Consider the following 17186-nt stretch of genomic DNA (forward strand, 5'->3'; position numbering starts at 1 on the left):
TGACTACGGTTTGCAACTGCACATGGGGACAAAGATCATACTTTTTGGAGAAATGCCCTCTGGTCTCATGACACAAAAAGAGAGCTGTTTGGCCATAATGACCAACGTTATGTTTGGAGGAAAAAGGGGGAGCCGAAGAATACCATTCCAACCTTGAAGCAAGGGGGTGGCAGCATCATGTTGTGGGGGTGCTTTGCTGCAGGAGGGACTGGTGCACTTCACAAAATAGATGGAATCATGAGGGAGGGAAAATATGTGGATATATTGAAGCAACATCTCAAGACATCAGTCAGGAAGTTAAAGCTTGGTCGCAAATGGGTCTTCCAAATGGACAATGGCCCCAAGCATACTTTCAAAGTTGTGGCAAAATGGCTTAAGGACAACAAAGTCAAGGCTTTGGAGTGGCCATAACAAAGCCCTGACCTCAATCCTATAGAAAATTTGTGGAAAGAACTGAAAAAGCATGTGCGAGCAAGGAGGCCTACAAACCAGACTCAGTTACACCAGCTCTGTCAGGAGGAATGGGCCAAATTTCACCCAACGTATTGTTGGAAACTTGTGGAAGGCTACCTGAAACGTTTGACCCAAGTTAAACAATTTAAAGGCAATGCTGATTGAGTGTATGTAAACTTCTGACCCACTGGGAATGTGATAAAATAAATAAAAGCTGAAATAAATAATTCTCTCTACTATTATTCTGACATTTCACATTCTTAAAATGAAGTGGTGATTCTAACTGACCTAAGGACATTTTACTAGGATTAAATGTCAGGAATGGTAAAAAAACAGAGTACTGGCTAAGGTGCATGTAAAACCTCCGACTTCAACTGTATATTCTGACGGCATTTTCTGAACGTTTCTGTTCGTTTTGGATTTCGGGTAAGGGTTTTTTGGCTGTTCAGGCACACAACATTTTTTTTCGAGGCAAGCCGAAGTCTACGTCCCTTCGTCGTGATTGGTCAACAGTAAGGATTCTTCTATAAAGTCTTTGTGGTCATTTAACAAGAGACGACTCGTTTTCAACACAAAAAAAATACTGCACCAAACATCTTAGTTTACAGATATAATATTGTAACTAAGAACTCCTCGGCAAAAACATCAAAATAAATGACTGATTTATTGAGTTATCTTAGATTAATTAGGACTATTTTGAGTCGTCTCAAAATTGACAAACAGAACTAGTGCCGCTTTTTTCTCATTTTTCAAGCGAACATCTTTTAAGGGATTATGCGAGCACACTCGTTCGGTTCCAGCCAAACTAGGTGCTAGCCGAACTGAAGTATGCTGACACCTTTATGCTGCATGCCACTGATAATAACTCACAACTGCCAGATGGTGGATTTCTTCTTCTCCTGCATCTGAGGACTCTCCCTGGATGCCCTGAGGAGACAGAGAGAGGCATGTTTTTGCAGGAATAAAGCATGGGAGCAGTATATATCTAGCCTGGTCACAGATCTGTTGGTCTTGCCAACATTTTTGGTCATTGTCATGCTAAATATAGGAGATACGGCCTGCCTTTCCTGATCCTCTCTGTCCACCAGACGGCCGACAGCATCTCCATTAGCCTATCCTTGTACTGGTTCCTCTCCCTTTCACCCCTCCTCCTTCTCCTGTCATCACCTGATCATCTCTGTCCACCGGACAGCCTCCTGTAGTTCCATTAGTCTCTCCTTGTACTGGTTCCTCTCCATCAGGACCCTGGCCATCTCTACCCGCGTGAAACGCCGACGCTGTGTCATAGTCACATCCCCATCCACCATCGGAGACGAGTACTGAGGGAGAAAAGGAGGAGGAGAAAAGGGGGAAGAGAGAAGGGGGAGAGAAGAGAGGAAGAGAGAGGGGAGGATGAGAAGGGAAGAAGAGAGAAGAGGGGAGGAAAGAGGGCATATTCATACCCTTTTACACTGTTGTGCCTGCTGACCCAAACTGTTCTGTGCTGGCTATCAGAAATGTTCATTTTCACAACATTTTCAGAAAGAAAACTATTCAATGCCAACCCAAGAGGCATAGTTAGCTTAACATAACCCTAGACCAGCATTTCTGTCTCACCCTGATCTGTTTCACCAGTTTTGGTGATTGTCTCCACCCACCTCCAGGTGTCTCCTGTTTTCCCCATTAGTCCCTGGTGTATTTATCCCTGTGTTTCCTGTCTCTCTGTGCCAGTTCGGCTTGTTTTGCCAAGTCAACTAGCGTTTCTCCTAGCTCCTATTTCCCCGTCTCTGTTTTTTCCTAGCCATCATGGTTTTGACCCTTGCCTGTCCTGACGCCGTTTCCACCTGCCTGACCACTCTGTTCTGACCTCGAGCCTGCCTATCCCCTTGTACTGTTTTGACTTGGACCTGGTTTATGAACTCTCGCCTGTCCCCGACCTGCCTTTTGCATACCCCTTTTGGCGTAATAAATATCAGAGCTCAACCATTTGCCTCCTGTGTCTGCATTTTGGTCTCGCCTTGTGCCCTTATAGTTTCCAAAAATAGGGGTCACCTGATTTGAAAATGGGGTCGCGAGAGAATCTCCAGTAGCCGCTAGATGTGGTTGTAATAAACAGAGAGGTTTCTGTTATCTTCCAACAAATGCCTCTATCTTTTCAATGGTTTAAACGGCAAAATATTTTGACCCCATCACTTAAAGATACGAGTCTAAGGAACACGTACAGTGCATTCGGAAAGAATTTAGACCCCTTCACTTTTTCCAAATGTTGTTGCATTATAGCCTTATTTTAAAATGTATTAAATTATTTTTTCCCACAATCTACAGTGCCTTGCGAAAGTATTCGGACCCCTTGAACTTTGCGACCTTTTGCCACATTTCAGGCTTCAAACATAAAGATATAAAACTGTATTTTTTTGTGAAGAATCAACAACAAGTGGGACACAATCATGAAGTGGAACGACATTTATTGGATATTTCAAACTTTTTTAACAAATCAAAAACTGAAAAATTGGGCGTGCAAAATTATTCAGCCCCTTTACTTTCAGTGCAGCAAACTCTCTCCAGAAGTTCAGTGAGGATCTCTGAATGATCCAATGTTGACCTAAATGACTAATGATGATAAATACAATCCACCTGTGTGTAATCAAGTCTCCGTATAAATGCACCTGCACTGTGATAGTCTCAGAGGTCCGTTAAAAGCACAGAGAGCATCATGAAGAACAAGGAACACACCAGGCAGGTCCGAGATACTGTTGTGAAGAAGTTTAAAGCCGGATTTGGATACAAAAAGATTTCCCAAGCTTTAAACATCCCAAGGAGCACTGTGCAAGCGATAATATTGAAATGGAAGGAGTATCAGACCACTGCAAATCTACCAAGACCTGGCCGTCCCTCTAAACTTTCAGCTCATACAAGGAGAAGACTGATCAGAGATGCAGCCAAGAGGCCCATGATCACTCTGGATGAACTGCAGAGATCTACAGGGACATAGGACAACAATCAGTCATATATTGCACAAATCTGGCCTTTATGGAAGAGTGGCAAGAAGAAAGCCATTTCTTAAAGATATCCATAAAAAGTGTTGTTTAAAGTTTGCCACAAGCCACCTGGGAGACACACCAAACATGTGGAAGAAGGTGCTCTGGTCAGATGAAACCAAAATTGAACTTTCTGGCAACAATGCAAAACGTTATGTTTGGCATAAAAGCAACACAGCCCATCACCCTGAACACACCATCCCCACTGTCAAACATGGTGGTGGCAGCATCATGGTTTGGGCCTGCTTTTCTTCAGCAGGGACAGGGAAGATGGTTAAAATTGATGGGAAGATGGATGGAGCCAAATACAGGACCATTCTGGAAGAAAACCTGATGGAGTCTGCAAAAGACCTGAGACTGGGACGGAGATTTGTCTTCCAACAAGACAATGATCCAAAACATAAAGCAACATCTACAATGGAATGGTTCAAAAATAAACATATCCAGGTGTTAGAATGGCCAAGTCAAAGTCCAGACCTGAATCCAATCGAGGATCTGTGGAAAGAACTGAAAACTGCTGTTCACAAATGCTCTCCATCCAACCTCACTGAGCTCGAGCTGTTTTGCAAGGAGGAATGGGAAAAAATGTCAGTCTCTCGATGTGCAAAACTGATAGAGACATACCCCAAGTGACTTACAGCTGTAATCGCAGCAAAAGGTGGCGCTACAAAGTATTAACTTAAGGGGGCTGAATAATTTTGCACGCCCAATTTTTCAGTTTTTGATTTGTTAAAAAAGTTTGAAATGTCCCACTTGTTGTTGATTCTTCACAAAAAAATACAGTTTTATATCTTTATGTTTGAAGCCTGAAATGTGGCAAAAGGTCGCAAAGTTCAAGGGGGCCGAATACTTTCGCAAGGCACTGTACACACAATATACCCATAACAACAAAGCGAAAACAGGATTTTAGATTTTTTTTCAAATTTATTACAAATAACTAACAGAAATAACTTATTTACATAAATATTCAGACCTTTTGCTATGAGCCTCAAAATTGAGCTCAGATGCATCCTGTTTCAATTGATAATTCTTGACATGTTTCTACAACTTGATTGGGGTCCACCTGTGGTACATTCAATTGATTGGACATGATTTGGAAAGGCACACACCTGTCTATATAAGGTCCACATTTGACAGTGCAGATCAGAGCAAAAACCAAGCCATACAGTTGATGGAATTGTACGTAGAGCTCTGAGACAGGATTGTGTCGAGGCACCGATCTGGGGAAGGGTACCAAAACATTTCTGCAGCATTGAAGGTTCCCAAGAAGACAGGGGCCTCCATTATTCTTAAATGGAAGAAGTTTGGAACCACCAAGACTCTTCCTAGAGCTGGCCAAACTGAGCAATTGGGGGAGAAGGTCAGGGAGGTGACCAAGAACCCAGTGGTCACTGACAGAGCTCCAGAGTTCCTCTGTGGAGATGGAAGAACCTTCCAAAAGTACAACTATCTCTGCAGCACTCCACCAATCAGGCCTTTATAGTAGAGTGGCCAGACGGAATGCCAAGAGTCACATCTGGAGGAAACCATGCACCGCTCATCACCTGGCCAATACCATCCCTACGGTGAAGCATGGTGGTGGCAGCATCTTGCTGTGGGGATGTTTTTCAATGGCAGGGACTGGGAGACTAGTCAAGATCGAGGGAAAGATGAACGAATCAAAGTACAGAGAGATCCTTAATGAAAACTTGCTCCAGAGTGCTCAGGACCTCAGACTGGGGAAAAGGTTCACCTTCCAACAGGACAACGACCCTAAGCACACAGCCAAGACAATGCAGGATTGGCTTCGGGGAAAGTCTCTGAATGTCCTTGAGTGGCCCAGCTAGAGCCCGGACTTGAACCCTGGAGAGACCTGAAAATAGCTGTGCAGCGATGCTCCCCATCCAACATGACAGAGCTTGAGAGGATCTGCAGAGAAGAATGGGAGAAACTCCCCAAATACAGATCTGCCAAGCTTGTAGCATCATACCCAAGAAGACTCGAGGCTTAATCGCTGCCAAAGGTGCTTCAACAAAGTACAGAGTAAAGGGTCTGAATACTTATGTAAATGTGATAGTTTTTTATTTTTAATACATTTGCTAAATATTCTAAAAACCTGTTTTTACTTTGTCATTATGGGCTATTGTGTGTAGATTGATGAGGGAAAATAGCAATTGAATCCATTTTCAAATAAGGCTGTAACGTAACCAGGGCTGTTACGGTGACCGTATTACCGCTACACCGGTGGTCACGAGCCTCTATTGTCCCTCTAATCACTCTGCCAGCAATGCAAATGTATTCGAAAATCGAATCAAACACTTCATGAGAGCCCATGAGTTCATGTTCTGCAACATTTCTATTGGCTATGCAATTGCGTGAGAAAACAGAGTGATGGTCTCTATTAAAAAGTGATGGCCTCAATCACATTGACCGTTACTCTCTTTGCTGACCATAATTTTCACTTGTCTGACCACTTGCATGATGACGAGTTTCTCACACGACTGGCCTTTCTGGGTGATGTTTTTTATTGCCTGAATGATCTGAATCTAGGATTACAGGACTCTCCGTAACTATATTCAATGTGCGTGACAAAATTGAGGCTATGATTAACAAGTTGGAGCTCTTCTCTGTCTGCATTAAAAGGACAACACACAGGTCTTTCCATCATTGTATGCTTTTCTGAATGCAAATGAACTCAAGCTTACGGACAATGTCAAATGTGATATTGCGAAGCACCTGAGTGAGCTGGGCTCGCAATTACGCAGGTACTTTCCCGAAACAGATGACACAAACAACTGGATTCGTTATCCCTTTCATGCCCTGCCTCTAGTCCACTTACCGATATCTGAACAAGAGAGCCTCATCGAAATTTAAACAAGCGGTCCTGTGAAAATGTAATTTAATCAGAAGCCACTGCCGGATTTCTGGATTAGGCTGCGCTCAGAGTATCCTGCCTTGTTGCAAATCGCGCTGTTAAGACACTGATGGCTTTTGCAACCACGTACCTATGTGAGAGTGGATTCTCGGCCCTCACTAGCATGAAAACTAAATACAGGCACAGACTTTGTGTGGAAAATGATTGAAGACTGAGAGTTATGTGCATCCTTTCAAGCACACCCTTCTCATTAACCTGTGGTGAGTTATTCACAATTTCCAATGAACAAATACAGTTTTACATGTAAGATGGTTAAATAAAGAGCCAAATTATTGATTATTATTATTTGTGCCCTGGTCCTATAAGAGCTTTTTGTCACTTCCCACGAGCCGGGTTGTGACAAAAACTCACACTCATTCTTATGTTTAATAAATGTATTGTAGAGTGTGTGTGCCAGGCTTACAATGATGGCAAAAAACAACATTTGAGAGTGCGCTGACCCTGGTGCTAGAGGGGGTACGTAGCTGGAGGTTGAATGTTTGAAGGGGTATGGGACTATAAAAAGTTTGGGAACCACTGGTGTAGGCTATATTACATGGATATATTAGACTTTTTAAAATGTAGGCTATGCGTGGAAGGAAGGAGATGCTAAATGTGTTCATGATAATTAACAGTCAATTACCGTGAGACTGGCAGTTATTTGCCTGACAATCACCATTTGACAAAGTTTCAAATGCAGTCATAGACCTAAACTTAACAAAATGTGGAAAAAGTGAAGAGGTCTGAATACTTTCCGAATGCACTATATGTGTGCCACTCTACAATGCCAACAAGCCACGCAGGACTCATCAGAACAGTGGACGAGACCAGGTACTAAATCAGACTGGGATAAAATATATAAACAAGATCATACAAAATTATTGCCTGGTGACCTTCTGAACTTCCCAATACCTTTCTGATGCATTTCAGTCACTTCAAACCATACTTCCTGTAGATTGAAATACTGTCAAAAGTAGAAGTAAAAACATTGACTGTTGATTACATCACTTTGTTACATGGTGGGGTCGCAAAACATTTTTTATCTAAAAATGGGGTCGTGGGCTAAAACAAATTGGGAACCCCTGCCCTAGCTAATCTTAGTTGAACAGGTAGGTATGTGAAATGCGGTTGTGAATTTCATATGAGCTCAATTAGGATTGAGGGCTCCTGCAAAGGCATTTCTGTCAAACTACCAAGGTCAGTTCTACAGAGAAAACTGGCACAAGAATCTCAATAGTAATTTGGCAGGTGGCATTCTCCCAGGATTAACCCATATACAACAAATCTACCACCAACTACAGTAATTCGCCATTAGATTTTTTTTTAAATCAATGTTGTACTTGCCTTTCTTGCACTACCAGCTGCATTAGTGTGAAAGCAAAAGTGCAAGACCATGTTATAAAACTGTAATTGCATCAAATGGTTGTTTTATGCAACAGAATAGAGAGTTCTTATAACTCTATTGTGTCTGTGTGACCTGAAAGTGGGCCTCTGGGGGATTTAACACTGACATGAGTTAATGTTTCTGTACTGGGGTACCAGGGGGAGATGGCTTCAGTGTGGAGTTGGGGGGCCAGACCCTCGTTTCCACACAATGCGGACAGTTTTTACAGAAGATACTGTCTGCTGTGAATTATAAGTATCTTTCATACAAATCTTAACCTCGTGACCCATTCCATACATATGTTGTTTGTCATGTAAACTGAAGGAGGATGGACTTTGCTATAAAACGCTGTGGCTCAAACCAGCTCGTTGAGTTCTCAGTGATCACCTCCAGGGGTGATTACCAACCAGCTCCATTACTGCAGTAATTAAATAATACGGTTTGATTGTTTTGAAGAAATCTAAAAGTCTCATTTTTGATTACAATAATTCCACCACACTAGTCTTTTCTTACTAGATTTTTCTGCTTTATTAAAGAAAATGTTACCTACAGAAACCAGGTTTCCATCCAACCTTTTAATACGCGTAAAGTACATGTCGGATAAAACAATTGCACCACAGGCCTGATGGAAATAGCAAATGTAGATAAATGTAGACAAAACAAAACGCTAGACAAAGTGAGATATTTTTCTGTCTGTAAAATTAATTAAGCAAGAAAAGGCGGTGGAAACGCCTTTATGAGTAAATAATGATATACACTGAACAGAAATATAAACGCAAAATGTAAAGTGTTGGTCCCATGTTTTATGAGTTGAAATAAAAGATCACAGAAATGTTCCATATGCACAAAAAGCTCATTTCTCTCAAGTTTTGTGCAAAAATGTGGTTACACACAACACAATCCCACAGATGTCTAAAATTTTGAGGGAGTGAGCAATTGGCATGCTGACTGCAGGAATGTCCACCAGAACTGTTGCCAGAGAACTGAATGTTAATTTCTCTATCATAAACTTTTTTAAAGGTATCTGTGACCAACAGATGCATATCTGTATTCCCAGTATTATGAAATCCATAGATTCGGGCCGAATTAATTTATTTCAATTGACTGATTTCCTTAAATGAACTGTAACTCAGTAAAATCTATGAAATTGTTGCTTCATATCGAAGTAAACTTGGAGTCACGCGATGATGTGTTGTGTGGTCCTCCCACTACGACTCGGGAAAGCATGCAGTTTATTAGGATACAAATGAAATAAGTTATGAACTTCACAGAGTGGTGAAAGTCCACATTGATGAGCTTAATGATCCTCTCCAATAAATATCTAGGGTCTTATTCTGGTAACATGATGATCGATCTCGCTATTTTGTCCATAATAATCTCATCATGTTGTAGGCTATTCCCAGACTGTGTCTGTGAGGTATTGGCTAGAGCGCATGTGCCAAGACCAGATTGGGCACATTCGCAATATAACAAAAATAATTTGTCACAAAACCATCAGTAGAATTTAAAAAGTGATGGAAACCCATTTAAATTGTATTTTTATTTGGTACATGGGAGTTTAACTGCAAAAGTGTGTTTTATGTGCACTAAGTCACCACGCATAGCCTTTAATCCGTAACAAGTCAATTTGATGGAAACACATCTCCGATGGAAGCATATTTTAGAATATTCGCATGAAAATCTGTTGCCAATTGGATGGAAACCTATCTTATGACTCTATAACCGTGATATGTGGATCTGGATAAGAGTGTCTTCTATATGACTAAATGTAAATTTGTTTATTTGTTTGTTTTACTCACATCTTCTCCTCCTTCATCCTTGGAGTCCTGAGATGCTCCCAGAGTCAGAGCCTCTGCTCTCAACCTGAAGAGGCAAAGAGTCATAAGAGTCAAAAGTCACACACACTATGCCCGCATGCACACACTCCCAACACCCCTCACCTCTTCAGCTCTTCTTCCAGTTCTTTAACCTTTGTGTCTACTTTGTTCTTGGCGGTCCTAAGAGCCTCCAGTTCCTCTCTCAGCACCTCATGCTCCCCAGAGAGCTCATCCACTTTGGCTATTAGGTCGTTCTTCACGATGTTCAGAGCATTTCTGAATGGGGAGAAATGGGAATCAATACTGCTTAACTCAATAATGGTTTCCAGGTGGGGAGGGAGGACGGGCAGATGGACGGGGACATCTTGCATTCATTTATTTGATTGTTTTTTTTTGTACCTGTAACCCCACCTCCCCAAAAAATTGACAAAACTAAATAAAAACATTTAAAAAAAAAAACTTTCTCTACGTGTCTTACTATCACTCTCAAACACACACACACACACACACACACACACACACACACACACACACACACACACACACACACACACACACACACACACACACACACACACACACACACACACACACACACACACACTTGCATGTCTGTGTGTGCTCTCTCTATTCATCAAAATAATTTACTTTTTACTCAACCCTTGCAAAAGAACAGCCCCCCTAGTAAATCTATCTTGCACCAAACCATCTTTAATATGCAGCAGCACAACAAACAAGAGTAAGTTTAAAACACACACACTTACTTGGTCTCCAGAAGATGTTTGTTCTCCGTCAGCAGATTCTCCACCTCCTTGCCCATCCCTGTGACGTGTCAGCTAGCGTTAGTGTTAGCATTGATTAGCACTAACAACACTCTTTCTAGCCTGGTCCTAGATCTGTTTGTGCTGTCTGTCTTGCCAAACAGTTGGAGAGAGCACAAGCAGACTCCTTCTATAGCTCTATAAACACTTCACAAACTTTCCAAGTGTTCATTAACTATAAACGTAGCTAACTTTTTTTCATGAACACATGAATCGTCTTTGAATATGAATTCTGGGGCTATTTATGGATTAATTCTACTTCAGTAATGTATGAACATTTGGAGGTTTTGGGGAGCATCATCGTGTTTAAGCCAACTTCCGCAAGCTGAAATGAAACCAAGAAAAGCCCAAAAGAAATACAGATATGATAGTGTGTTTGCTGTGACATGCTAAAATGAAAGGAGAATAGATCTCTGAAATTAAGTCAAAGATGAAAAACAAATACAAAAGAAGAAAAAAAAGCTTGCCAGACTCAAATAACAGCCAACAGGAAATGGGAGGAAGTGACATCACAGCAGAGGAACAGATAGGAAATGGCATCACAACATGGAACACAGCAAAGACGAGACATCGCAGACAGACACAACAACATGGGAAGATGAGCAACCTTCTAGAGACGCTGAATAAGGCTAGAGGGAGCCTTACCGAAAAAATCATCACGGACTGGGAGAGAGGAAGAGAAACAGGAAGAGAGAGAGGAGAAAGAAAGAAAGAGAGAGAGAGAGATGGGGTGAGATAAAAGAGAGAGAGAAGAGAGAATGCTGATAAGCACTTGTTATATACTAAAGCTTCAGAGAGTAAAAAGAGAGCTTGGACCTGTCCAAGACCAGAGAACACTAGAAGTCAGTTTAAAATAAGAGATTTACCTTTATTGACCACAGGGTTCAGTTGAGCTTATTAACATTACGACCAACCAATCAAAAAGAGCATTATCTGGACTAGATCAACATTTAAAACAACTGGTGCGGCCTGGAATGCCAGCACTGTGTTATTGGGTAAAGCCTACAGGCACACAGTGGAACTTCATGTATTGGAAGATGGAAGGCAGGGGTGTGTGTGTATGTGTGTGTCTGAGAAAGAGAGGGTTCAGATACACACCTGAGAACTCCCCTAGGGGCGTGTCCAGCATACACAGGAAGGGAGAGAGGAAGCATAGAGAAGGGTCACGGATCAATAAACTAATATGATCGCAATTAAATAAACCAATCATAAAGCTATGTCAACTAAATCCAGTAACAGAAAGTAAACCAAGACTAAATCAAGAATAATTTAGCTTGCCCTATAAAATCAACCATTCAAATATATCAAATCAATGGGGACTGCAGCCATGGTGCAAGTGATATCCTAGAGTGCTTTGCAGTGCAGTGGAGGATGGGGGAGCTGCCGGGAATGTGGGGTGTTGGTGAACATTCCGCCGTGTGTAGGGTTAAAGTTCAGAGCCAGCCAGTGCTATGGCAACGGTGACACAGCTGGTGACACAGCCTCAAAACATAGTGCTTAATTGTGACATTTATACAAAAAAAATAAGCTAAACATATTTCACAGGAATAACCCTTTCCTCTTTTTGAGGCGTTTGGGGCACCCACCAGCTTAGCACTAAGCACCGCAGCTTCCATTCCCAATGACTCTTTGCTTAGTGCAGACAGAGGTCGGGTTCCAGACGCATGCCAGAACTCACAATGCTGGATAGGTGTTTAACATATCAGCTCACCACATAATTTGAAATAGCAATCTGACACATGACTGTGCAGTCGATGACATGGCACACAACAATTGGTTAATGCAACGCAACGTTTACAATGTAGACAGCCTGGAACATCACCAGAGACTGGCCTACGCTGTCTTCCAATAGCTCATTTGCATATACCACACCCAAAGCTCCTCTGATTGGCTTACCTAGTAGCTCCGCCCCAGCGTCAACATCCCCGATGATGTCAGACTTGGCATCCTTGATCTCATGGTAGAGGGAGTCTGTGTTGATACCGAATGCCTCGTTCACGATGCCCTGGGAAGGACTGACACACGCACTGATATTTAATCATTGCTGTGTGTGTGTGTGTGTGTGTGTGTGTGTGTGTGTGTGTGTGTGTGTGTGTGTGTGTGTGTGTGTTACCTGTTTCCTCCACCATAAAGACGGGGGTCCACACACATATCCAGCTCTGGGGTGGAATCGATGATCTCTTGGAATTCTGACCACTCATCACTGCTACCCATACCTGAGTTCAGATAGAATATCATACACACTCAATACCGTATTCACAAAGTATCTCAGAATAGGAGTGATCTAGGATCAGTTCTGCCTTTTAGATCATAATGAATAAGATTACATGGACAGGGGGGGACCTGATCCTAGATCAGCACTCCTTTTCTCAGGGACTTTATGAATACAGGCCCTGATCACACAATGAACCACTCATGCTAACGTGTGTGTGCGTGGGTGCGTGTATGTGTGTGTGTGTGTGTGTGTGTGTGTGTGTGTGTGTGTAACTATACTTTACACTCACCAATGCTGACGTTCCTGGTTTCCTGGGAGACCTGCACCTCCATGTTTCTGCTGAGGCGTTTAGCACTCTTCCTGCCGCGGATTACAGCATGCATTGGGTCGAACTCGCCGGGCGGGAGGAAGCCCTCGTTGAGGGGCGTGACGGTGGCGGAAGGGACGGAGGACGTGGGCGTGTTGGACTTACTTCCTGTGCTACTGGGCGTGGCTGCCACCGAGTCCGACTCGGAACCATCCTCCTGGGGCATCAGAAGTCAGGGGTTAAAGAGGTCAAGGGGTTATATTGTAAAAGAGGGGCTGCATCCCGATTCTTCCCCCTTCTCCCAAAGTGTACACTTCCCTTCATGGATTTAACAATGGTGGAAACTCCCTCCAGACAATGTTTGCACCAAGCCAATGCTTTAAAATCAATGACGGAGAGTATGCAAGTGCACATTTAGGCTGAAGGGTGGGGAATAGAGAAGCCAGAGATCTTCTCTTGCAAGGATCATTCACGATCTTGCTTATACTTACAATCTTGCACATAGACTTAGTAACGAAGCATCACACTTAGCTTTACACGTGAAACGGGATGTAAAGACAGGTGCAAATGGGACGATAGAAGCTAAGTTATGTTCTATTATTGTAGAAAAAAGCACTTAAGTGAAAAGAAATTACACAAATGTAATGTAATATTATATATAATATATATATATATATATATATATATATATGTCCTAATATTAATGTATTCCTCATATCTGTTTATACAATGTCATGTCTTCATTACACTCACTGCCATAAAAAACAATCGACAAACACCACAAAGAAAGGCCCTTGGAAGACCCCCACGTACCATTCCCATGCCCTCTCCACTGGGGTACAAGCTCAATGACGGGGGACGCTCCACCTTGCTGCTGGGGGAAAAGACAGGGGGAGGGGTGGGAGGAGAGAGGAGGAGGTGAGGGGAAGGGTAAAGGTTTGAGGGAGAGAAGAAAAAGACAATGAGAATGAAAGACAGAGAGAGAGGTGAGGGGAAAGAGAGGAGAGGGGCAAAGAGAGGATGAGATAGAGAGGGAGGGGCAGAGAGAGAGGTGTGAGGGGGAAGAGAGAGGAGAGGGGCAGAAAGAGGGGGAGATAGAGAGAGGGAGGGGCAGAGAGAGGGGGAGATAGAGAGAGAGGGAGGGTGGGAGATAATATACTATACATTAGGTATCTGGAGAGACGTGAAAGCTAACTTTGGGGTTGCATAACATAAAACTGAAAATCCCCTGAATTAAGCACAACACACAAAGCCAGCTACTGGACAGACTGACACTAAACCAGACCAACATAATATGACACAATATATCCATATTATGGAGAAACGGGAGAGACTATATGGACTCGCCTGTTGCCCAAATTGATGACGTACTGTATGTTGCGCAACTGAGAGTAAAGTGGAGACGAGTGGATTGGGTTCAGTCAAGCCGGTGCGAATGACCAGTGCAACGATGTGGTATCAAGGCTTGCCGACGTGAGTTGCTTACCACAGGGTAGCTGTATCACATGGGCAATTTGTTCCATTCCAATTGATTTTATCTTGAGTAGGATAACAGCCTACATGAAAAAGAATGTGTAAAATTGGTAGTAACCATATGGATGTCACCGTGATACAGTCTACTGCTCAATGGGGAGAGTTTGTCGGCAACAACATTTTTTTCTTATTTTTTTTTCACCAAAGCAAACAAGTGAAAACAACAATACAGATAAAAACAAATTAAAACAAAAAAACGGTGGTGTGGTTGGAAGCCCAAGGGCTTATATGAAAACCACACCACAAAAAAACTATATGCAATACATAAGTACAACTATAAGCTATTAACGTCTACTTAAAAAATATATATTACTCCGATAAAAACGTCATGATTCTGAATACATTCCAAGTCCCGACTTCGGCAGACAAGTTTCAAATTCTCGCTGAAGTTTCTAGCCACAAGCATAAACTAGCAAGCTGGGAAGGGCTCATCAGGACGATTGCATGAACTAACTGAACCGAATCCATTCGTCTCCACTCGATTCAGCTGCGCGACAGACAGACAGACCATAAACAGTTGGTGATAGAGGAGAAGGTAAAGGACAAAGGCACGAACTCTGGGTCATTCCATATTGGGACATAGTGGGGGCAGGGGAACTTCTAGTCCAAGAAGGAGAGGCTGGTTGGTCAATGGAGCCAGGGCAGTGATCATCAAGTCCTAGTCCTGGGAACCACAGTGTCTGCAGACCTGATTCAACCAGCCCCATAGTAGTTGAATAAAGTGTGTTAGTGCTGGGCTTGAGCAAACGCCTGTATACCCAGCAGAGCTGGGTTTTAAATACCTGAAAAGGTGCTGAGCGATTAACCACATTTTAGTTTTTTTGTTGTTATTGACCACCGTCGTTTCAATTACTTGAATTGACCACCGTTATATATTTTTTTCTTAGTGCCATTTCTCTAGATAGAAATCAAATCATTGACCAGATAAATTAAGTCCAAAACTATATGGGATGCTGGGCTGAAGGGAGTTGTAGTTTTCATTAAGCAAATATTCAACCTAGCTCAGCTCAGAAACGTGGTAATTAACTACAATGGCCATAATCCATTGTGCCTGTTCTTTTCTGGTTCGGATACATTTTTACGCCTGCTACATTAGGTTTGATACACACAGACCGCATTCGCCACCGCATGAGAGAGAGGATAGTAGACAACACAATGACGAGAGTGAGGGATAGAGAGTTCGTGAAAGTATGCCTTATCTACTTTAAAGAACTAGTAAAATGATTTTGTCTGACAGTTCTGCAGCATACTTAGGCAGGCTAGCCTAGCTAAATAGGATGGCTAAAGACAACACAGTATGGTGAGAACAGAGATAACGTTAGATGGTTGTCTTGCTGGCTGCTACTGCCTGAGCAGTTGAGACGACATGCTGACTTTAAGGAATAAAAATTATAAAGTCATCAAATAAAACTAAGTAATATCCACAACTGAAATATTTAATTATTTAATAACAATTCTCTATTCGTGGACCTGACAGAGACAAATGGAATATTTCCAATGTTTTGGCACTTGAATGTTCACTATTTTTGGCATCTCCATTAAAAACGTCTAATCATTTTAATGTAAAAAATAAATAACCGAACTGAAACCGAACAGACTTCAAAAATCACTAATCGCTCAGCACTACTGAAATAAATATCTGAGCCTGGTTCAGCTTGCCTGGCTTTATAAACCAATAGAAAAGTTCCAAAGAGACTCAAACAAAATCTGAGTGTTTAAAATTATTTTTCAAGTATTTGAACCTGGGTCCTATACTCAGGACCAAGACTGACAAACACTGAATGAGATTGGGATTGAGGGGACAGGGATGGGGGGGTAAGAGGCAAAGAGGTTTTTGGGGGTAGTGATTTACCTTTTCCTCCACACGTGGCGTTGACTGTGCAACACAGCAGCACGAGCACAGAGTGAGACAACGAGACAGACATATGGTGATTAGAGTGAAGCCAAACAGGTCACAAGTGGTGTAGTGGGGGGTAAACACACATACATTTTGTTTAGTGAAATATTTTATTTTGCACAAGCATTTACCCACCTTCTGCAGAAAAAGGGCATTGAAAGTATAGGGAGCGTTATTTTACTCACCACAAACAGCGATCATCTTTTACCAACCTGTTTGGTAAACCACTACATCACTGGTCACAAAACAAGCTAACACAGGCTAACACATACAGCACAACACAACTACAACACACTAAACCCAAGCACAACAAACCACATACCAATACCTCAGCATAGTTGTTACTACTAGCTATGCCAGGATCAATTTCTACTCTTCCCCCTGCACACACACTCCCACCAACACACCCACCCATCCATGCACACTTTCCAGAAAGGTCACAACTAATTATATTATATCTATGTTGTTGTATGAACTGTATTGTTTTGTCTGTACGCTGATCAATGGAATTCCTCACTGGGGGATAATAACTTTTTATGATGAACATGTCTTTTAAAAAGTAAGCCACTCACGTCCGTCCACTGCCTGGTCCTTCTGGCTGGCTGTTGTTCCCTGCCTGTTGCATCTTGGACCTCTCAATATGCTCCACGTATGTTTGAATCATCTGACAGGAAGATAAGAGGATGAGTGAGGAAGCTGGACGTAATTCCATTGACTTGGTTCTATTGTACCAGGCAAACTACATCAAGATACAAACCTAGCAGCTAGTATGGAGTCAGATACTAAACTCTCCCATGCACAAACACACACACACACACACACACACACACACACACACACGGCTGTTAC

At 42.3% G+C, this 17186-nt stretch overlaps 1 protein-coding gene across 10 annotated transcripts in view; it reads right to left on the reverse strand.

The window, feature by feature from the left end:
* mapk8ip3 (mitogen-activated protein kinase 8 interacting protein 3) overlaps positions 1 to 17186 on the reverse strand; it is a 73893-nt gene that overhangs the window by 23342 nt on the left and 33365 nt on the right. For 4 of the 10 annotated variants that reach the window (XM_020486087.2, XM_031827036.1, XM_020486083.2 and 1 more), the window contains 13 exons: positions 16910 to 17001; positions 16293 to 16316; positions 13721 to 13778; positions 12890 to 13124; positions 12499 to 12601; positions 12282 to 12400; positions 11484 to 11495; positions 11031 to 11048; positions 10329 to 10386; positions 9688 to 9840; positions 9547 to 9610; positions 1621 to 1772; positions 1324 to 1380 (listed from right to left, as the gene is read on the reverse strand). In XM_020486087.2, coding sequence (XP_020341676.1) covers positions 1324 to 1380; positions 1621 to 1772; positions 9547 to 9610; positions 9688 to 9840; positions 10329 to 10386; positions 11031 to 11048; positions 11484 to 11495; positions 12282 to 12400; positions 12499 to 12601; positions 12890 to 13124; positions 13721 to 13778; positions 16293 to 16316; positions 16910 to 17001 — 1145 coding nt within the window. The remainder of the gene's footprint in view (positions 1 to 1323; positions 1381 to 1620; positions 1773 to 9546; positions 9611 to 9687; positions 9841 to 10328; positions 10387 to 11030; positions 11049 to 11483; positions 11496 to 12281; positions 12401 to 12498; positions 12602 to 12889; positions 13125 to 13720; positions 13779 to 16292; positions 16317 to 16909; positions 17002 to 17186) is intronic. The other 6 variants (XM_020486088.2, XM_031827034.1, XM_031827037.1 and 3 more) reach the window with 4 other exon arrangements.

The sequence above is a fragment of the Oncorhynchus kisutch genome, linkage group LG6 (assembly GCF_002021735.2).
Source record: "Oncorhynchus kisutch isolate 150728-3 linkage group LG6, Okis_V2, whole genome shotgun sequence".
In the NCBI taxonomy this organism is placed as follows: Eukaryota; Metazoa; Chordata; class Actinopteri; order Salmoniformes; family Salmonidae; genus Oncorhynchus; species Oncorhynchus kisutch.